General features: G+C 38.9%; 1 protein-coding gene across 1 annotated transcript in view; it reads left to right on the top strand.

The window, feature by feature from the left end:
* CNTNAP5 (contactin associated protein family member 5) overlaps positions 1-18,648 on the top strand; it is a 903,219-nt gene extending 884,571 nt beyond the window's left edge. The window contains exons 22-24 of the mRNA XM_033400123.2: positions 7,790-8,008; positions 9,616-9,687; positions 11,949-18,648. Coding sequence (XP_033256014.1) covers positions 7,790-8,008; positions 9,616-9,687; positions 11,949-12,145 — 488 coding nt within the window. The 3' untranslated portion in view covers positions 12,146-18,648. The remainder of the gene's footprint in view (positions 1-7,789; positions 8,009-9,615; positions 9,688-11,948) is intronic.
* Positions 18,649-21,542: the final 2,894 nt, after the last annotated feature.

Here is a 21,542-nt window from a genome sequence, read left to right as displayed (position 1 = left end):
CTCTATCACTCTCTTAGTGTCAAACAATTGTGACTGTGTAAAATGTTGCACATTCTGGGGCTAACATTGGTTCTGTGCTATTTTCCTTGGCATCACAAAATCCACTAGTTTTAACAGAGGGATATAGCTTTGCTTTGAAGAAATGAGTGTTTGCAAATTAATGTAGATAGTCAAGTTTTCAGATGCTTAAAGAAGTTAGTCTATACTAATTTAACCAACTGAGTCCTTCAAAGTTTTAGTACTACTTATATTCAGTTATGAGTCAGTATGAAGTGGAAGTTTAGTCTTTACGACAAGCACATAAGCATTTACACCTTAGTTTTCTCATATAAATGCAGTATTACTTGGACATGTTGAGGGCCCTTGAATCTAGTCAAAGGCTTTTGGAACTCTTTGGAAGAGTAGTAGGAAGAATAATGATGATGATGATGATGATGATGATGATGATGATAATAATAAATGTATGTATGGGCACTGAGCTAGGAATCATGCTTTTTATATTTATTTCCACCACAGTTCATGTTGTCAATACTATTTATCACTATTTTACAGTGGACAAATCTCAGAAATGAGAAAATACAAATCATATGTTCAAGGGCATAATTCATCAGCTTAGGTCTACCTACCTCCAATCCATGCTATTTCAGCACACCATGCTGCTTCTACGTCAGTATTTGAGGGCAAGTAGATAGACTCTATTGAGAATCAGAAGTGATATTTCAGTGAAATTTAAAGTGTGTTGGGAGGTATAAACTATGTCAATTTCAAATAAATTTTCTTTGTAAGATACTTGTGGTTTCTCAAGGAGATGGTATATATTATATAAGGAGAAACATTGCAGTTCTTCCTGATTGGATGGGACTCTTATATGTTAGCCAAAGACCTTGGGAAGAATGAGAAAGAGAACAGTGGCATTTTCCAATGGTATGGCCTTTGTTTGCATTCTCATTCAACCACTTCTGAGTAGCCACATTCACTGTTAAGTTTGTCTTCCATATTTATTCTGTAGCTCAGCCCATACAATAGTTCTCTTTCCTAGTTCCTTATAAATTGAATGCAATTATAACATAAAAATTGAATAAAATGACCTAGAAAATGCATTATTTTTAATATAATCAAGAGTTTAGAATGACTTGTGCTTTCCTTAGTTTTTGCATCCTATTTCTTCTTAGCTAATTTATATAACAGTATCTTACAAAAATACCTAGGATATTTTTGGAAGGATTTTAGGGAGGCAACATAGCTTACATAAAGAGTTTGGCATTTCAAGTCATAAAGACTTTGGTTTAAATCTCAACTTTGCCACATGAGCTCCTGTATATATTTTAACATTAATAGTGTCAGCTTCTTCACTTGTATATTTTGGATGATAATAACATATACATGGAAGGGAAATAGAAATAATATTTTAAAAACAATTATTGTAAACATAGAGAGACTTGGTGGATAAAGAAACAAGACACATATACATGTTGCCTACAAGAGATTCACTTCAGATCTAAAGACACACACAGAAAGTGAGGTGATGGAAAAAACATATTTCATGCAAATGGAAATGAAAGAAAGCTAGGATAGCATACTGAAATCAGATAAAATAGACTTTAAAATAAATACTGTTACAAGACACAAAGGACAGTACCTAATGTAAAGGGATCAATCTAACAAAAAATTTATAACAATCATAAATATATATGTACCCAACATAGGGGCACTGAAATAAAGCAAATATTAACAAGCATAAAGGGATAAATTGACAGTTATACAATAATAGAGGACTTTAATACCCCATTACATAAATGGACAGATCATCCAGACAGAAAATCAGTACAGAAACACTGGTCTTAAATGACATATTAGACCAGATAGATGAATAGATATATAGAGAACAGTTAATCCCAAACCAGCAGAGTACATATTCTTTTCAAGGGCACATGGAAAATTCTCCAGGATAGATCACATGTTAGGCCACAAAATAAGCTCTATAAACTTAAGAATATTTAAATCATATCAAGCATCTTTTCAGACCACAATTGTATGAGACTAAAAGTCAAAAAAAATGCAAAAAGACACAAACATGTGGAGTCTAAACAGCATGCTAATAAACAACCAATGGATCACTGAAGATATCAGAGAGGAAATTAAAAAAAATACATGGAGACAAATAAAAATGGAAACACAGTGATCCTAATTCTATGGGATGCAGCAAAAGCAGGTCTAAAAGGAAATTTTATACCAATACAAGCCTACTTCAGGAAATAAGAAAAATCTCAAACAATCTAACTTTACACTAAAAGAGCTAGAAAAAGAAGAACAAACAAAATCCAAAGATAGTAGAAGGAAAGAAATGAAGATCAGAGCAGAAATAAATGAAACTGAGCCAAAAAAAAAAAAAGAAAATATCAATGAAACTAAGAGCTGGTTCTTTGCAAAGCTGAACAAAATTGAGAAACCTTTAGCCAGACTCATCAAGAAGAAAAGAGAGAGGGGGCCCAAATAAATGAAATCAGAAGAGAAAGAGGAGAAGTTGCAACTAACACCACAGAAATACAAAGGATCCTAAGAGACACCTACAAAAATCATATGTCAGTAAAATGAACAACCTAGAACAAAAGAATAAATTCCTAGAAACCTACAATCTCCTGAGACTGAAATCAGGAATATTAAATATGAACAGACCAATTAAGAGTAATGAAATTGAATCATTTAAATTAATTTAAAAAAATTCTCCCAATGAACAAAAGTCCAGGACCAGATGGCTTCAAATGTGAATTCTACCAAATATTTAAAGAAGAGTTAACACCTGTCCTTCTCAAATTATACCAAAAAACTGAAGAAGAAGGAATGCATCTGGATTCATACTATGAGGTGAGTATCACACTGATGTCAAAATCAGAAAAGACCTGCACACACAAAAGAAAGAAAGAAAGAAAGAAAGAAAGAAAGAAAGAAAGAAAGAAAGAAAGAGAGAGAGAGAAAGAAAGAAAGGAAGGAAAGAAGAAAGAAAAGAAAGGAAGAAAGGAAGGAAGGAAGGAAAAGAAAGGAAAAGGAAAAAAGTAAATTACAAGCCAAACTTGTAACTTCTGAACATAGATGCAAAAAAATCCTCTATATATGCACTATATTCATGGATTAGAAAAATGAATATTATTAAAACCATACCACCCAAAGCAATCTAAAGATTCAGTTCAATCTCTATCAAAATTTCAGTGGCATTTTTAACAGAACTAGAACAAATAATGCTAAAATTTGTATGAAAACACAGACAGACACACAGACAGACAGACACACACACACACACACACACACACACACACACACACACACACTAACCTTGAAAAGCCAAAGCAGTCTTGAGAAAGAAGAAAAAAAACTGGAGGTATCACACTACTTAATTTCAAACTATACTACAAAACTAAAATAATCAAAACATTATGGTGCCAACACACGCGCACGCGCACACACACACACACACACACACACACACACACACACATATACACATAGATCAATGGAACAGAATAGCAAACCCAGAAATAAACCCACACTTATATGGTCAATTAATCCACATCAAAGTAGGCAAGAATATAAAATGGGAAAAATATTTTCAGTAAATAGTGCTGGATAAAACTAGACAGCTATATGCAAAAGAATCAAACTGGATTAATTTCTCATATCATATACAGAAACAAACTAAAAATGGATTAAAGACTTCAATGAAGACCTGAAACCATAAAGCTCCTAGAAGAAAACAAAGGAAGTACACTCTTTGACATCAGTCTTAGCAACATTTTTTTGGATCTGTCTCAGGCGAGTAAAACAATAGCAGAAATAATTAAATGGGACTACATCAAACTAAAAAGATTTTGCACAGCAAACTATCAACAAAATGAAAAGGCATCTTAGTTGGAAGAAAATATTTGCAATTGATATATCCAACATGGGATTAATATCCAAAATATACACAGAACACAATTTCAAAATATTAAAAATATGAGTAGAGGACATGAATAGACTTGTTTTTTCAAAGAAGACATACAGGTGGCCAACAGAAACATGAAAAGATGCTCAGCATCACGAATCGTCAGGGAAATGCAAATCTAAACCACAATCAAATACCATCTCACATTTGTCAGAATGGCTGTTATCAAAAAGAAGAAAAAATAACAAGTGTTGGTGAGGATGTAAAGAAAAGGGAATTCTGGTGTGCTTTTTGTGGGATTGTAAGTTGGTTCAACCACTATGGAAAACTGTATGGAGTTTGCTCAGAAAGTTAAAAATGGAACTATTATATGATCTAGCATTTTCATATCTGGGTATTTACCCAAAGAAAACAGAAACACTAATTTGAAAAGATCTATACACTCCAATGCCATTGAAGCATTATCTATAATAACCAGGATATGGAAACAACCTAAGTGCCTATGCCCATGGATAGATGAATGGTTAAATTCATAATTTGCTACAACATGGATGAATCTAGAGGGTATTATGCTAAGTGAAATGTCATACAAAGACAAATACCATATGATCTCACTTATTATGTGGATTCTAAAAAACTAAACAAAATAAACAAACAAACAATGAAAACAGTCATACAGAGAAAAAACTGGTGGTTTCCAGAGTGGGTGGGTGGGGTAGGTGGAGGGTGGACAAAATAGGTGAATGGGTTTAAGAGATGCAAACCTCCAGTTATAAAATAAATAAGCCATGGTGATATAATATACAGCATAAGAAATATGGTCAATGATATTGTAATAACTTTGTTTGGGGACAGATGGTTACTAGATTTATCATTGTGATCGTTTCATAATGTACGCAAATGTCAAATCACTCTATAGTGCACCTGAAACTAACATAATACTGTACATCAATCACATTTCAATAATTTTAAAAATATTACATTATTATATAGTAGGTACCCAATAGGTGTTGACTATTGAACAAATGCATTTTTAGCAAACAACTGTTTCTTACCACATATTAGGTAACAAATTTATAAGAAGTAAATATAATCTGGAACCATTTTAACATTTCTTTTTGCCTCTCCATATATGTAAGAATCTGAGAAATCATTATGCCAGGACTCATACTGAGAGTATTTTCTGCTATCATGGACTCTTGTTTTCTTCATTTCTTTTCAGAACCCTCTCAAGGTTTGCATGCTTTTTATACATCTAGAATAAATTAACTTTCCTAGAGATAAGACTTGATCCAAAACATTTCTTCCATTAAAGAGAGGTGGTCATTTTCTGACATTTCCCCCTATTTATCCATGTGCCAATTCTTTTACCTGGAACTTGGATTCATGGTGGTCAGAATAACAATATCCTTCAAAGACCTTGTCACCAATACAGGCTTCTTTTTAACTGAATTCTAGGAATAAGATCTGGCAGTTTTGACTTAGACCCTTAAGGCATAGCTGCAGTGACATGTCACTTTCCACTGCTTTGAAATCCCACAAGGAAAAAATCTTCATACACGTTTATGCTTCCCTTCTCTTGTCTTCCTTCTGTAAATACTTCTGATCTCTAACTCTATCCCATGAAAACTACCAATCAGTAGCTAATGTGCATTCTGAATTACACTAAGGTACATTGAGTTCTGTTGACACTCGACAAATAGCACTTAGTCTTAATTAAAGCTTTTTGGTGTGGAAGACTTTTGCATAACAGTGTTTGAGCAGTCGCTTATGCTCATAATCTCAGTCTTTGTAAGCATAGAATGAGAAATAGGCATACGTGATTCTTTCATGAGTACGTAACAAATAGGTACCACCACTGTAGGATATTTACAGGAATATTTGGAAGACCACAGTTTCCTCCCCACCCCTGCCCCATGTTCTTACACACTTGAAGAGTGTCGATTCACATCTCTATTAATTTTGATTATCATTAACTGGAAAGTTCTCACAGAATCTCAGGAAGAATGGAGTGGTAGGAAGAATAATGACCCACAAAAATAGCCAAATCCTAATCCTCAGAACCTGTGAATATGTTAAGCTAACTGGTAAAGAAGAATTAATGTTGCTAAGCAGCTGTCCTTAAAATAGGGAGATTGGGGCTTCCCTGGTGGCGCAGTGGTTGAGAGTCCGCCTGCCGATGCAGGGGACACGGGTTCGTGCCCCGGTCCTGGAAGATCCCACATGCCGCGGAGCGGCTGGGCCCGTGAGCCATGGCCGCTGAGCCTGCGCGTCCGGAGCCTGTGCTCCGCAACGGCAGAGGCCACAACAGTGAGAGGCCCGCATACCGCAAAAAAAAATAAAAAATAGGGAGATTATCCTTGATTAACTGGCTGAGCCCAGTACAATCACGAGGGTCCTTAAAAGTGGAAGAAGGGGCAAAAGAAGAGAATTAGTATTAAAAGTGACTTTGGAAGAAAGATACACAGAAGTGCAACATTGCTGGCTTTGAAGATACAGGAAGGGGGCTATAAGCCAAGGAATATGGGTGGTTTGGGGGAGTTAGAAAAGACAAAGAGATGGGTTATCCCTGGAGGCTCTAGAAAAAATGCAGATTAACAGCAGCTGGATTTTAGCCCAGTGAGACCGGTATCAGACTTCTGCAGAGATGTAAAACAAAACATTTGGGTTGTTTTATGCTGTTTAAGTTTGTGCTAATTTGTCACAATAGCCACATAAAATTAATACATGATTTCTTTTCTTTTCCTGTAAGAAGAGAGTGATGACAAATTAGCAAGGTTTACATGGGTGTTGAAGGGGGAGACAATAATGAGGACAAAACTAGAACAAGCACTGTTAAAGTATGTTAATTTCTCATTTTGATCCATATGTCCATTATATGTCTTCCCTAAATGTGGCCAACAAAGTGCTTTGTTGGTGATCCCTGGCAGCAGTCTTTGATCATTTATGATGGAAATAAATTATAATTTACCTGATAGAGAGGAAAGTCCTTGTCCTCTTCCAGAAAATAAACAGATTATCATAATAAAATATCTATCTGAACAATCTAGGTCTGTTGAAACTGTTATGCCTTAAAGGGGGGAAAAATAAAAGGTTCATCCTGTATTGTAGTTTTATGTAATTGCATCACAGCAATTTGTCCAAATGATCCTTGTTAAAATAAAGAAATGGGCTACTGAACAATCTTACCACAAATCTTGAAGACAATGAGACATTTGATCTTGTCGTGAATCATAAATGATTGCCTCATTATCTTTTATAAAGATTCAAAGATACTTTTAGAGATTGATTTCTGTCATAGAAAATCCACGCTCACCGATCAGTACCACGGACAGAACTAAGCATGTGAAAATCTTGACTAGAAGGTCAGAGTACAAGCTGCTTAAAACACCAAACATGATAAACTTCTGAGAGGACCACTTTGAATTCTAACCACTTTGTCTTCCTCTTTTCATTTTTTTCTTGCTATCATTTTGAGTGAAATGTTGTAATGAGCTTTGTAGTATGCTTGAATTAATCACCAGAATCCATAAATAAATGGTGATGGAGATAATGATCTAAATTCTATAAAACATCTAGAGTGTAGAAGAGATTTACTAAGTATTCGTTACAGTTCATAAAATATATGAATGAAAATTTAGAAGTTTGAAACATTATCTCAAAGCAAGATAGCCCTAGCAATTTTCTATGATATGTAGTTGATATACTGACACTGGTAGTGGGGGTAGAGTTTGGAAAGAGGAGATAAAGAGAACTGGGGGACAATTTCCTTTATTCAAAAAATAACGAGGTAATTTCTGTAATTTCAGACATTACTTAAAGTAGATATGGAGCATAGTTTAAAAAAACTGACTGTCTTTCATGTTTCAGAGAATCTTGGATTGGATTCTGAAGTTGCTAAAGCAAACACCCTGGGTTTTGTTGGCTGTCTGGCTTCAGTCCAATACAACCATATAGCACCACTGAAGGCAGCCCTGCGCCATGCCACCACCGCACCTGTAACCATCCAAGGGATATTGACAGAATCCAGCTGTGCCTCGATGATGGATTCGGATGTGAATGCAGTGACAACGGTGCATTCTTCATCAGGTGTGCAAGAAAATACTCAAGGGAACTTCTCTCACCAGTGCTACTTTGATGTCTTCAAGAAGCTTCCAGGCTAAAGGCTAATATTACCCAATTCCTTACCTTGTATGATTACAGGTGGTTAAGAATTATGACTGATTTCTTAGTGATATTTAATATGCTTAGATAATCCTAATTTTAATGAGTAGTTAGAAATAGATATATGTGTATATATTTAACTGTATGTACATTAACATATATGTTATTTAAAAAAAGAGCAGCAAGCTTGAAGGCACATTGATCTGTGTTGAAATCCTTGCTCTGACACTTATTGGTCTGGTGACATTGAGTTACATACATTTTTGAATAACAATCTGAAAAAAAAAATATATATATATATATATTCGCTATTGTTTAAGTGGTTGCTGCTCTAAGGATTAAAGAGTTTAGGGGTCGGGAAGGCAGGCTGGTTGTTGATCTATCAATAATACAATTCATGTGATTAAAAGCGACCTTCCTTGATAAAAGGAAAGTCCCACAGGACTACCATCCATATACCTTCTCTTATTTTGCCGCTTCCTGAAATACCTTTTCTTAGTCACTGTCATCCTACGTGTCTTGGATGTTCTTAGGATTTATTTTAATCAGGTGTGGTCATCAATTGCCGGATAAGTTATGAATTACAATCAAAGAAAGGGCACAGAGTTTTGCTGCTGCCTGCTCATCACCAATCTTGGTGTTTTCTTGGCAATGGTCAGGTATGTATACTAGAATGAATCTGAATACGACACTTGGCTAACCTTGATTGGAATTCTGAATCTTCCATGAATGAACTACAGAACTTTGGGCAGGTTACTTAATGGCTTTGATATAATTTCCTTATCTGTGAGATTGGAAAAAATTATAATCATGTTGTAGTCATTTCCTGAGGATTAAATGATACAGCAATACTAATGAGAGGTGCTATAGGTCCTGACAATTTTATGTGCACTATATGCACACCTATAGGATCATTAGCTCCCTTTAATACATTTGCAGATTGCTATTTAAAAAATGTATGTAGCTCACCGTCACCAGACCAATAAGTGTCAGAGCTAGGATTCGAAACCAGGTCTATGTACCTTCAAACTTGTTGCTCTTTGTATTTTTTATACCGTATATGTTAATGTACATATAGTAAAATGTGTGAGGGTTTCTTGGGGGTGCTAATTCACCAGCAATTTGTCCTTTCCTGCCAATGGCGTCAGAAATCTATTGTAATTAAAGAAACCTCTGAATCAGAGGCAGGTGTGCTTGAGGGAAGAAGTCGTTGACATGCATAGGAACTGTCCAGCAAATAATAAAGGGACTTCAAGGGTAGGCTGAGAGGTAAGCTGCAGGCCAAGGCAGATACGAGCAGAGTACCACCATCATGTCTTTTAACCTCTTGTCTTACAACTTACATAGAAACGAACAGGGTCATGAAACTACGGGGTGTAAGCAGTATACTTAAAATGCTTTGCTGGGTATGTTTGGCTTCCTTCCAAAATGCCAACTATTTGAGAGCACCTGGTCTAATACGCAGGTGTGTCATCACAATGCCATATTTCAGATCTTCTTCTAGGACTTTGAGTGTCTTTTACACCTTTCAGATCTTTTTGGGAAGACAGATGAGCGGGAACCACTCACCAACGCAGTGCAAAGTGACTCGGCTCTCATCGGAGGTAAACCATTCTTTGTGGCGGAAAGCGGAAAAGACATCAGTGGTTCTGTGCTCTGGAGAAACTTACCTGAATCCTTCCTCAGTGTGGCTATCCAGCACCCAGAACCCTGCATGATCTAAGAACGTGAGGTTTTTCATGAATAATCACACATGCTGGGATGATCAAAGGCACCCTCCCCTCCAAGCCCGGCACCAGCAGCTCTATGAAGGGATCCCTCCCTGAACCACCAGGCAGCTGAGCGCATAGTCAACAGTTGGATAATTTACTTTGAGACAGGCAGCGTGCATCCTGTCGATCTCATCCACTTGTCATTTTTCCTAAAGCACAAAGCAAACTAATAAAACTACATATGGGAAAAAGCCATGTTGGGGCAGACAGATGGGCAAAGCTGTAGTGCTGTTGGGTTTTCTCCACCGAGTGGATCTAATGAACACGGTGAAGCCCACGGGACTGTAGTTTCCGATCTAGCAGCACATATGGTTACAGAGGAAGCTCCTGTCCGCTCTGCTGTGAGCTCCGCTCTCCCTCCCACCCCCATTGCTTTTCCATTTTCTCACAGCCTCTTGGCCTCACTGCTCTGTATCCTGCCTCAGCTTGGCTGTTGCCTCCAGGAGTTTGATTTTTCCATCTGGGCCTTGCAACACGGAATGACTCCCAAACTTGTCTAATGTAAGATGCCTGTGAGAGACAGAATTCATTTCCGTCTGAGAACCATGGTCCTCACAGGTGGCCCTATCTCTGCTTTCTGACAGGCTAGATGGACTAATTCACACCAGATGGAGTTCTGCTCTTAAAAATCAACAGTAACAATTTATTTAACTGCTATGGAAAGAACCCCCACTATGGGTCAGGATCAGTGCTAAGTACAAGAATACAAGGCTGAAAGACATGGATGCTGCCCTGCAAGAGCTCACAGCTTGGTGGGGGCAAGGTGGGGTGGGATGGGTAAACAGGTAACAATAGAACCAGTGAGTAGTGTTTTAGGCTGGAAGGACAAGTGGCAAGGGGAGCACAGAAGTGCATTGTTACAATAAGGTTGTGAGGAAACACACACACACACACACACACACACACACACACACACACACACACACTTTCCTTAAAGAAGTTCTTCAAATGTCTGACCTGAATATCTACTTCAGGGTAAAGAGTCCAAGTTGATTTTTGTTTGGCGACAAGAAATATAGGAAACCATTTGGTGCCTGTTTCTCTTCCTATAATTTCTCATTTGACAAATGGAGAAAAGACTTTTGTGACTGCTGACTTTTTCCCACCCACGTACAGGCTTCTATGAGTCTGTTTAAGGCAGGAAATTCATCCCAACCCCTGAGAAAAATTCCTGGAGGTTCACATCCTCCCACCCTGAATAGAGTAGAAACTGGTTCTGTATTTCATCTCTAAATGCTGCAGCTCATTCCGCGGTATCACTCACTATATCCAATTTATTTCTAGGTTTGTTAACTTACCTGGTTTTACTCTGCCTTGTAAACTTTGCTGACTTTGCTATTCCCTTCTCAAGAGCCTTCCTGGCAAGGGTAGGGACAAGACCTTAGGGTCAGGGAGGACAGCTTGCCAAGTAGGTCCCATAAAATCACATACAATCAAAGTAGGATAGTATCTGACACAACAGGGCAGAAGTTTGCCATTGCAGTTGACTCTGGAGGACAGAGGGGTACCATCTTCAAACGAGCCTATACCTTGCAGAGTGCACAGCAGGGTAGAATGCCCTGAATATTTAGTAAGCATTTCATTATTAATAAAACATTTTTAGCAAAGCAAAAATATACCATAAACAAGTTTACATCCATAGAGCATGTATTGGGAAGTGAGATATCTACATATTTTCTAGGATGCTAAAGTAGTTCTAAGGTACTTATTTGCAAGATGACAAAGAAATGTGCTAATTAAAAATGATTCAGACACATTCTTTAAAGCAGGTCTTAAAGGAATTTACTAAGAGATCCTTTGCTAGTCTGATTCCATATCTATTTGATGGCTTTCTTAGTCCATTAAATAAAACCTCCCCGTATTGAAACTGGCTTGAGCACTCACTAGCCTGAAAGAGGAGGTTTTTTTTGTAACTGAAGCCTGAATGCATTTCAGCCTGTGTTTATTTCTGGACATGCGGCAGAGTTTGTTGTTTGTTTGTTTTTTGTTTGGTTCTTTCTCCTAAGTGCCTTTCTTGTCTACTTTGCATTCTCTCTCTTGACCAGATGATCTGTGATAATCTCCCTCTCTCTCTTGTCCCTCTTTCTCAACAGGAGTAATAGCAGTGGTGGTATTCATCATCTTCTCGATCATCGGCATCATGAGTCGTGTCCTTTACCAGCATAAGCAGTCACATCGTACCAACCAGATGAAGGAGAAGGAATATCCGGAAAATTTGGACAGTTCCTTTAGAAATGACATTGATTTGCAAAACACAGTGAGCGAGTGTAAGCGGGAATATTTCATCTGAAAAACTGCAGGGCCACCTCATACTCTTCCTTTGTTGCTCATTTTTGGTTTCTCCTTCTCCTCTTTCTCCTATCTTTCATTTTGGTCATCCTCTTTCTCTTTTTTCCTTTTAGTTTTAGAACATACCTGCATTCACCACAGCATCTATCCCCTCGAACCAGCTCAGAATACCAGGCAGCTATGGCGACTGCCTTCCTCTGTGACACACTTATAATGGTGAAAACGATCATTCAAGAGACTGATTACTTTAGACAAGGAAGAGACACATGTGTGCACATGTCCATATTCAGTTCCATATTTCCTCTTTCTAAGACGCAGCCTTCAGTTCTGCAACCATTCAGTCTTTCAGGCTTACCTTGAACCTGAGCTCTGTGACTTCGGCATGAAGCGGTCATCCTCAACACCCTTCCCCATTTCAAGTCCACTCCGACCAGGGAACTCAGGGTACCAAAACAAGATGCTAGGGCCTGGTTTGTGTCAGTGGCACTTTAAAAGGAACAAGAGAGGTTTGTTGTGTGTTAATTTTCCCCCCACAGGAAACCCATTACCCTAACTCATCATCATTGTTCCCTCTGACTCATCCCCTGAGTATTTCAAATATAGGATTCCTGATAGTCGTGAGCTATTGCTTTGTTCCTTTCTTACCACTCTCTTCCAGGGCTGACACTTTAGAACAGCACACAATAGCATAAACCTAGGGGAAGCATGGAAAATAGTCACTTGAAACTAGGAGGTAAAAAGAAAGCTGCTAGGAAGTAGATGTTCTATAACTTAAAAAATGCCTCTTCCAATTTTGTGAGAAACGCTAGCTAAGTTATTCCTGGCATTATTATATTGATAGATATATATATCATTGCTGCAGCAAAAAGCAATTCAAATAAAAGTCTAAATTAGCACTTGGTACCATGAAAGAACTTAAACCACCTTAACCCAGCTTTAAAGAAAAACAAAAACAAAAAACAAAGCAAGACAAACAAAAAACTGCATGAAAGCAAAGAAATACCAAACAGAATTCTTTCCTTCCCTCCCCTCACTAAAGATATGGTGAAGAAAGTAAACACAGGTTTCACATTTTAGAATAGATATAATAATCCATGTCTGTCCACTGAGCCATTTCTCTAGGAGGTTTAGGATGAACTGATGTGTGAGGCATTCTGACTAGCTCCAGGGAGACCCCACTGCATAATCTGAGAGGAGCCCTTAAGTCCTACAGCACATCACATTTTCAGATGCGCTTCATCCTATGTATATAAAGGCCCCACACACACTTCTTTCTGTAGGCATAAACTCCCAGATGATGCAGTGACACATTTCAGGGTATCTGCCCCTTTTGATACCAAAACATCCATGAAACACAGTCATTCCTTCAAGAAGTTATCTTGGGCACATGCACGAGGTGGTGGTACGAATCCTGGTGATTTTGCTGTAGTGATATTCCTCACGCTTTGCCTCTGGTCCAGCTTCAGGAAAAAAGATAAGGGGGAAAGGATATAAATGCTCCAGTAGGCTGGGAATGCGAAGAGAATGGTCCACAGACATGGAAATTACTTGCTGATTCTCTTTACAAGACAGACTCGATTTGCATCCCATCTTGTTCTCCGTGTGTCTGTCACTTCTGACTATTTAACACTTTCCTGCATGATAAGGCTCACAAGGAGGAACTCCTCAGCTTCACCCCATTTCAGGTCTATTCCAGGCTTTTCTTTCAGTGGCAGAGCGCGTGGGGTAAGGATTTCGTTTGTAATCATATTTCTCAACTTGAAGATGTTGTTCCAAATACACCCTCTCTTTTAAAACTTTTCTGTGGATTCTTACTTAATCATTCCCATTATATCCTTTTGCTAGCAAATTTATTTTAAAGTGGTTCTAACAAGGGTAACTTTTTTTCCTTCTAACTTTAATAAGATGAATAATCCATTCATAAGAGGAAAGATCTTTACTGTTTCTTCCTGCCCTGTTCTCTCCTATTTCCAGTGTTCACTCCTGAATTTTCTCTTTCCATAAAAATGCTATATAAATCAGCCTTTTGCTTGGTGACATAGTCCTTCGTCCCCTGAAATAAAAGTCCCCATGAAGTGTAGTGGGTTTAGCCCAAAGCATCTCCAGTAACGAATTGGAAAGGAAAAGGAAGGTGTGAGTAATAAAACTGGAACTGCTCATTATTCAATCTCTGAGAATTAGGGACTATATTTTGCTGACCCAGTATTGATAGAAGAAATGGAGTACTAACAGAGGCCGCCTTGGAGGATCTGCTTTTCTCATCCACTTTTATAGGCTTGTGGGGGGTTCTGCAGGGTGAAAAATTTGAGAAGCTCCATCCTTGTCACATCTGCACTACAGAATCTACCAGCAAACCTCCCCACATCCGTAGACTATCCATCCATCCATACTGCGTATCACAGACTTAATGACGAATGCCAAGACAGTGCGATCAGCACGTCACTCTTATAAGAAGAGTCTCAGGGCTAAATCAGAATTATTTTTACAGGGTTGGAATATTTCATAACCCCAGAGAACACTAACTTTCACCAGATGTGTATGGAAAGCAAGCAAGCTGCTCTCTCCAAAGGAAAACACAATTTGCAATGACAAGTGCAAACTCTGCCTGTCTTTCCTCCGTGGTACCAAGATCCATGGAGTTTTGTGTAATTGTTGAGTTGTGTGAGTGTTTCAATCCTTGAACAATTTTAATCTAAAACTAACAGTCCTTGAAAGCATTCTAATGCCTCCTTAACCACAGTTTTCTGCTTCAGTTTCCTGACTGCATGCTCTGGCCAACTGGATCGCCATAATCCTACATTTTAACCCTCACAGTAATGGCTGTTTACCAACATATTTTATGGAATGTGGTCACTTTACAGGAAAACCAAAAAATACCTGTGCAATTTCACATTCTAGGGGGGCTATTTCATTGATACTATTCCCACCAAACAAATCTATTTATGTAAGCAGCAGTGTATTTGCTCACCTTAAATATATATTTAACACTGCATCTCTGTGTGTGTGTATAGGTTAGATCACCATGGTTTTTAGGAGAACTTGTCTACAGAATTAAACATTTTTCACTTCTCTAGATATATTTTTAAAAAAAGCTTAGCCCTTCTGTACTCCGAACTGCAAATGTAATATTTATTTTAAGAATCCTAGGGCTGATTCTTTTAAAACAGTTTTTTATCCTTTAGTAATAACAGAGATGGTACCCACCTGACTTCCACCTTTTGTCAGACTTATGCCCACCACAGGAGTAGGATTAGAACAAACGAAAAACCTTGTTCTGTACTTTATTCATTAATGAAGTTTTTATTGAATACCCAATACTCCAAAGGTTGTGCTAGATATTGGGTGTATACATACACATTACGCCTTGTTCTTGCCCTTGGGAAGCCCAAAGTCTAGCAGGGGAGGCATGTATTGTTGTAATAGGGGTATGCATAAAATGCTGTAGAATATAGGGCTAAGGTTCGTTCTACACTATCATTCTTGTAACATCTTTGCTAGAGATGGAAAGAAACATACTTTCTGGAAAATATTTATATATTTTTTTCTTGCTTTTTACTTCCACCTTCAGTAAGCTGACTTTGTTTCTCTTCCTTGAAGCAAATGTCAGTCTACGCTGGTGTGTTTCTGTGGAGGGAGATGGGTTGACTCTTTAGGGGTGAGAGTAATTGATACCTGTCTCTAGAGAACTTTTGGGGAGGGTACATTCTCCCCATTCTTGTTTTAATTCTGGGTGGGGGGTTCTGAAAGTCCTCCTTTCATGGGTCAGAACTAAGTGACAACTCGGGGACCCTATTTGAGGTAGGAAACAGCAATCTCCACTTCTCCCCTCTTCCTTTTTTTTCAGTTCTTTTTCTTCGTGTATTGGTGACCTATTGCATGCCCTTGTTCTTCTAGACGTTCCTTAAGGGGTCTTTGTCATACCCCAGCTCCTCCTAAAACCCTACTGTGTCCTGATGAACCATTTTGACTCAATTTAGGAAGATCTCTGAGAATGGATGAAGGATATTTTTGAGTAATTCATTGACTCAAAGTGTCATGCATCTAAGTGAGGTCTCATGTCTGTGCTCTGGGGGAATTTTTCCAGTCCTGAAAATCACACATTTCTCTTCTCTGCAGTAAGCTCATTCAGTTACAGGAGCTACACTGGGAAGCTCCAAGACATTCAGGAGTTAGGAATCAGGCTGGTGAATTCTTTCTTATAAAAAGTCTTGATAGCTTGTCCACTAACGCCCGGTGTCCTTTAAATATCCCCTTAGCTACAATCCATCAAAACAGCATTGGGAATTGGGAAAAGCCTGCCAAAGGGAATTTGAGACACAGTGTATAGCTCTGCTACTCATTTTTCCTTAACCTCAAGGCTTGGACATAATTAGTCCCCCATTGTCCTAGAGGTCCCAAGTAGACCAAATAAATAAAGAGTCTTCCTTATTCCTGCAGGTGCAAAGTTGGTTAAAGGAAGATGGTGTCGGCAAACTCAAAACTTCCAGAATACTTGGAAAATAACTGAGTGCTATTTCATGTCTCTCATGCAGTTTGATAGTGTTTTCTTTAAAAAACACAGAGTCTGATTGAATTACTTTGATATACTGTTCTTGGGTCTTTTTTACCCTACCCCCATCTCCTCACCCACACTCCATCTAGTTTGCAGATTTTGCTTGTCCTTAGTTTTCATCCCTGCTTTCACAACTTCCAAATAGTTGAACCTCCTAAAGGGAAAAGAAAAATCACAAACACACACCTACACAAACTATTTGTCAAAATAGTTTTGTTATTCAGGCTTCCTTCGTGACATTCTCCATACATCTCTGTTTGACAGGGAGAGACACATTTCCTTTTGAGTTGACAGTTACTGGAAGCCTTCATAGAAGGTTTTTATATTTAATTCTTTTTTTCTGTTTTTGAGTAACTTTTGTGTTACTTTCCACTAAGGTACTCTGAGGGAGAACAGAAAAGCACACTTTTTTTTTTTTTTTTTTTTTTTTTAGTGAAATATCGTACTTTGTAAGCAAATTGTCTCTCTTTTATAATGTTTATAGTCTACAAAGTGGCCGAACAGATGTGAGCAAAGATGAAGGCAAAAGTTGGTTTGGGTGTTTTGACCACACCCACTGGGAACAGGTTGAGGAGGAAGAGGGGACACATGGAGACAACTGATAACCATCCTGCAAGAGGAAAGTCACTGCTTCCACATGACTCACTGGCAGCAGCTCCTCCCACTCTCCTGGCTCCTAACTCAGGAGTCTGTTTAATGCACTTGGATCATCACCTTAGGGAAAGAGGCAATATCATGGGCTTTGCATGAAGAATTCTTTACTTAACTTGGCACGATATTTTTGACCCTTCCCAGCTCTACGTCAGCTACATCTTTTTTTTTTTTCTTCAAGATGTTTATTTCATCAGGAATTTTCCAGGATGCTTTAGAGCTATCACCACAATGATCTAACCAGCCCTGGTTGAATACCCAGATACAACTTTAAGGAAAAGGAACTGTCAGAAATCTCCCTAGCTCCACTATCCTGAATCAGCAGCTCCATGGGTAGAAGCCCTGAGGTCCTGAAATCAGCCTAGGGGGTTTTTCTCTCCCCTTCATTGGTCCTGCCATGCACAGGCAGGCCAGAATGATGTTGAGGTATGATACTCCCCACCCCTGACAGTGAATACTGCCAGGGACCGACCATCCAACACTACCTGGGAACACTGTTTTCTTTACCCTTCCCCAGCGATACAGGGGAACTTTGGCAAAATGGCAGGAGAAAATAAGAGAGTAATCCTAAGCCATGATCAAAGGTGAAGCTAATTGTTTTAGTGATTAAATCCTAGTCTTTATTTTCATGAGCATCATATTCTTCCATGCTTCTGATTCCAGCAGTAGCCTCAGAGGACGTGAAAACAGGATGCAACAGGATCGTTGTATTCCCCTGCAGACTCTTTGGAAGGCCTTCCCATAAGTAGAATTTTCAGTGACACATTAGGGGGTAGTATTAATGAGCTTCTGCCTAGTCAGACATTCCCATCATAGTCAACCCCATCCCCAAGTCTTCACAGGAAAAAGTCTCTTCTCTTTGAATGGCAGTGCCAACCTGTGTAACCTTCTCCTGCCTTAAATACTCATGCAAAAAATACCAAACTTTGCTTACAACACCATAGTTATATGGTGAGAAGGACTTTGTATTTAGTGAGGTCCAGCATCAAGAATGTTCTCCTTCTGAATCTGGTAGTTGACAGGCCTCCTGATATGCTGTGCTAATTTGGGCTGTCACTTCCCTCGGTGCACTGGAGGAGGCTCAAAAGGTGCAGAGGTGTCATCAGGAATAAGAATGCAGGCTGAGGGAGGAACCACAAGTCTGCCTCCAGGATATGCTAGGTAAGGAGCCAGCAAACTTTTTCTGTATAGGGCCAGATAGTCAGTACTTTAGGCTTTATAGAACAGACTGTGTTGCAACTACTCACCTTTGCTCTTGTAGCAGGAAGAGGGCCATACATGGACAAAGAGGCGTGGCTACGAAACTTTATTGACAAAAATAGGCAACAGGTCAGATTTCGTCTGTGGGCTGCAGTTTGCTGAGCCCTGTGATACCATATTACAATGTCCACTTCAGATGGGAAATCAGTCTTGTTCCGGCATATAGTGGTCCTCCTTTTTGAAGAATGGGAAAGAGTAGGGAGATTATTTTTAACAAGGAAACAATAAAATACAAAATAACCTCTTCAAAAATATAGATGTCAGATCCTTATCACGGCAAAAGCACAAAGCAGGTCACCTCTCTCTGTAGATCTTCTGGAGTCTAGCTTTTCCTTTTGACCTTCTCATTTTTGTTCCTGAAACAGAATCCCAAGTGATGTTGCCTCATTCCAAGTCAGTTTTGTAGACCACATAACATGTCTTAATACACTGTATGGGGAAAAATGAAAGTTAGCCTTAGATTTCTTTGTTTTCTATGGTTCCTGTTGTACAGAAGAAAGACTTACACTGTAAATAATGTATATTTAATAAAGAGAGAATTTTGTATGATTTTGTGTGGAAGACAAATGCCTCTTGCTGTGTTTTCTTGGGTTGATGAAGAGTCACACAATTAATCCCTTGGTGCCCATTCTTATTCCTTAGACCATTAACTCCCAGACAACATGACCTGTGGGGATTCTGGAGAAACATGAACCTCCCACTTCCTAGGTTTATTGATTTCACCAGACTTAAAAGGGGTGCCACGGGCTCTCTGAGCCCTCAGCGGTTTTTACTGGCTTGTGAGCCTGGCTCAGATGTGTACAAGAGCAAGCTCATTGACTTGGTTAGAAGTCACGTTCAAGGCTCAGAAGCCACTCTGGTTTCAGGGAGGCACATGAAACCTGGGCTGGGTGGGGGGAGTGCTCCTAACCCTTACCCACTAACTCACAGAAGCCACTTGCTTCACCTTGCCTTGCCTTCCCTTTCTTCTCACAGACAGTCTTAACTCCAGCTGTTTGAGATGTTAACCATGCATCGTCATGAAATGGAACTCCCTTCATAGTGTGTTTATTAAGATTTCTATGTATGGGGTAGTCAGTCAACATACGGAAATTGAAAATGGACATAGATTTTCAACAGGACAGTATCATGACACCTTAGATTTAACTTTCTTTTTTTTAAAATTCATTTTATTGAAGTAGAGTTGACTTACCATGTTGTGTTCATTTCTGCTGTACAGCAAAGTGATTCAGTTATATATATAGATGTATTCATTCTTTTTCATATTATTTTCCATTATGGTTTATTGCAGGATATTGAATGTTGTTCCCTGTGCTATGATATAACTTATGTGTGGAATCTAAAACATGACACAAATGAAATTATCTATGAAACAGACTTAGATTTAACTTTCAAAAACTCATCTAACTGCACAGTGGAGAGTGGACCCTAGGGAAACAAAAGCAGAAGAATATGTATAGTTGGTATGCATTTCAGAAGCCTGAGGGAGGGTATGGTGGCTGGGACCAGGGCTGTCATAGCAGAGGTTGTAATAATAACTGGGTCCAGACAGAACCAAGAGGGCTTGCTGACAGATTAGAGGGAAAGTGTGAGGGAAGCAAAGAATCCAGAAAGATGAGAATATTTGGCTTAAGGAACTGAATGGATAGGAGCAAATTGTTTTGTTTTGGGGGAGGGTGGCTGTGAAGTGGGAAAAGTGGATAACAAATTCAGCTTGGGATTTGTTAAGTTTGAGATTCCAACTAGGCAACAAGTGTGGATGCAGAGCAGGTATCTGGGTATATATGTCTGCAGTTCAGTAGTGAGGTCTGGTCCAGAGAGACACTTGGGAGATATATGTATATGTGTATGTATGTTTAGGTATGGACATATGTGTGTGTGTGTGTGTGTGTGTGTGTGTGTGTGTGTGTGTGCATGTGCACATGTATGAAAGAGAGAGAGAGAGAGAGGCTCATTGAGATCATCTACAGTGTGAGTGTAACTAGAAAATGGAGCCTGGAACTGTGGTCTGTCAGAAGAGGAAGGGCCACACATGAAGGAATGAGGAAAACCAGATGAGTACATCGGAGCCCAGAAAACAAAGCGCTTAATCAAGAAGAAGTAGACAATCTTTCAACGCTACCCAGAAACTAAGTCAGATGAGAATAAATAAACATCTTTGGCCTTAACAATATGAAGGCATCCATGATCCATTTTCGAGCCACTTGATGAAGAAGTGGGGAGGAGATTCCATTTGGAATCATCTGACACCATGGAGAAGGCAGGGAACAACAGGGACCAAGGCTCAAAGGAGTCTAATAGGGTGGACATGCATGAACTTGGAGCCAGGCCCACCGGGGCTCAAATCACATAAAATCCCATTCTCTACTTTTGTGCCTTAAATAAATAAACCACTGTAATCCTTACTTTTTCTCAGACGTAAAAGGGGAAAAACTAAAACAAAAAGCTTCACAGATCCTGAGGAATAAATGAAACAATACGTGCAAACCACGTAGCCAGGTCCGTGGTCTGCGGAGCCCTCCAAAAAGCTCCCTGTCTTTATCACCTTACCACCTCCTAACCCGTAGGAAACAATGGCACGTGTCGCACAGAATTTAATAAAGGGAGACACAGACAAGGCAGGGGTGCTTTGTTTGTCAAGGGTGGACAGGACTAGGAAGATGTCTTGCATCGTAGCTGTAGCTCTGCCAACGATGAGCTTTGGAGGTGCCCCAGCCCCCGCCCTCCAAAAGAGAGTCCGTGATTCTAAATACTGAAATGAATCAGGTATCTTAAAAGAAACTTTTGGAATACGTTTTGCTATCAGAGCAACTGATTAGAGAATTTTTGGCCAGACAGTCTTGCCTTCAAATTCCAGCTCTTGTAATCAGTAGCTGAGGGAAGGTAAATAAATAAGTCCATTCACATCATATTGAGTGTCTCTCATCACTCAATA

This window comes from Orcinus orca, chromosome 7, assembly GCF_937001465.1.
Source record: "Orcinus orca chromosome 7, mOrcOrc1.1, whole genome shotgun sequence".
Classification (NCBI taxonomy): domain Eukaryota; kingdom Metazoa; phylum Chordata; class Mammalia; order Artiodactyla; family Delphinidae; genus Orcinus; species Orcinus orca.
This window is presented reverse-complemented; position numbering and strand designations above follow the sequence as displayed.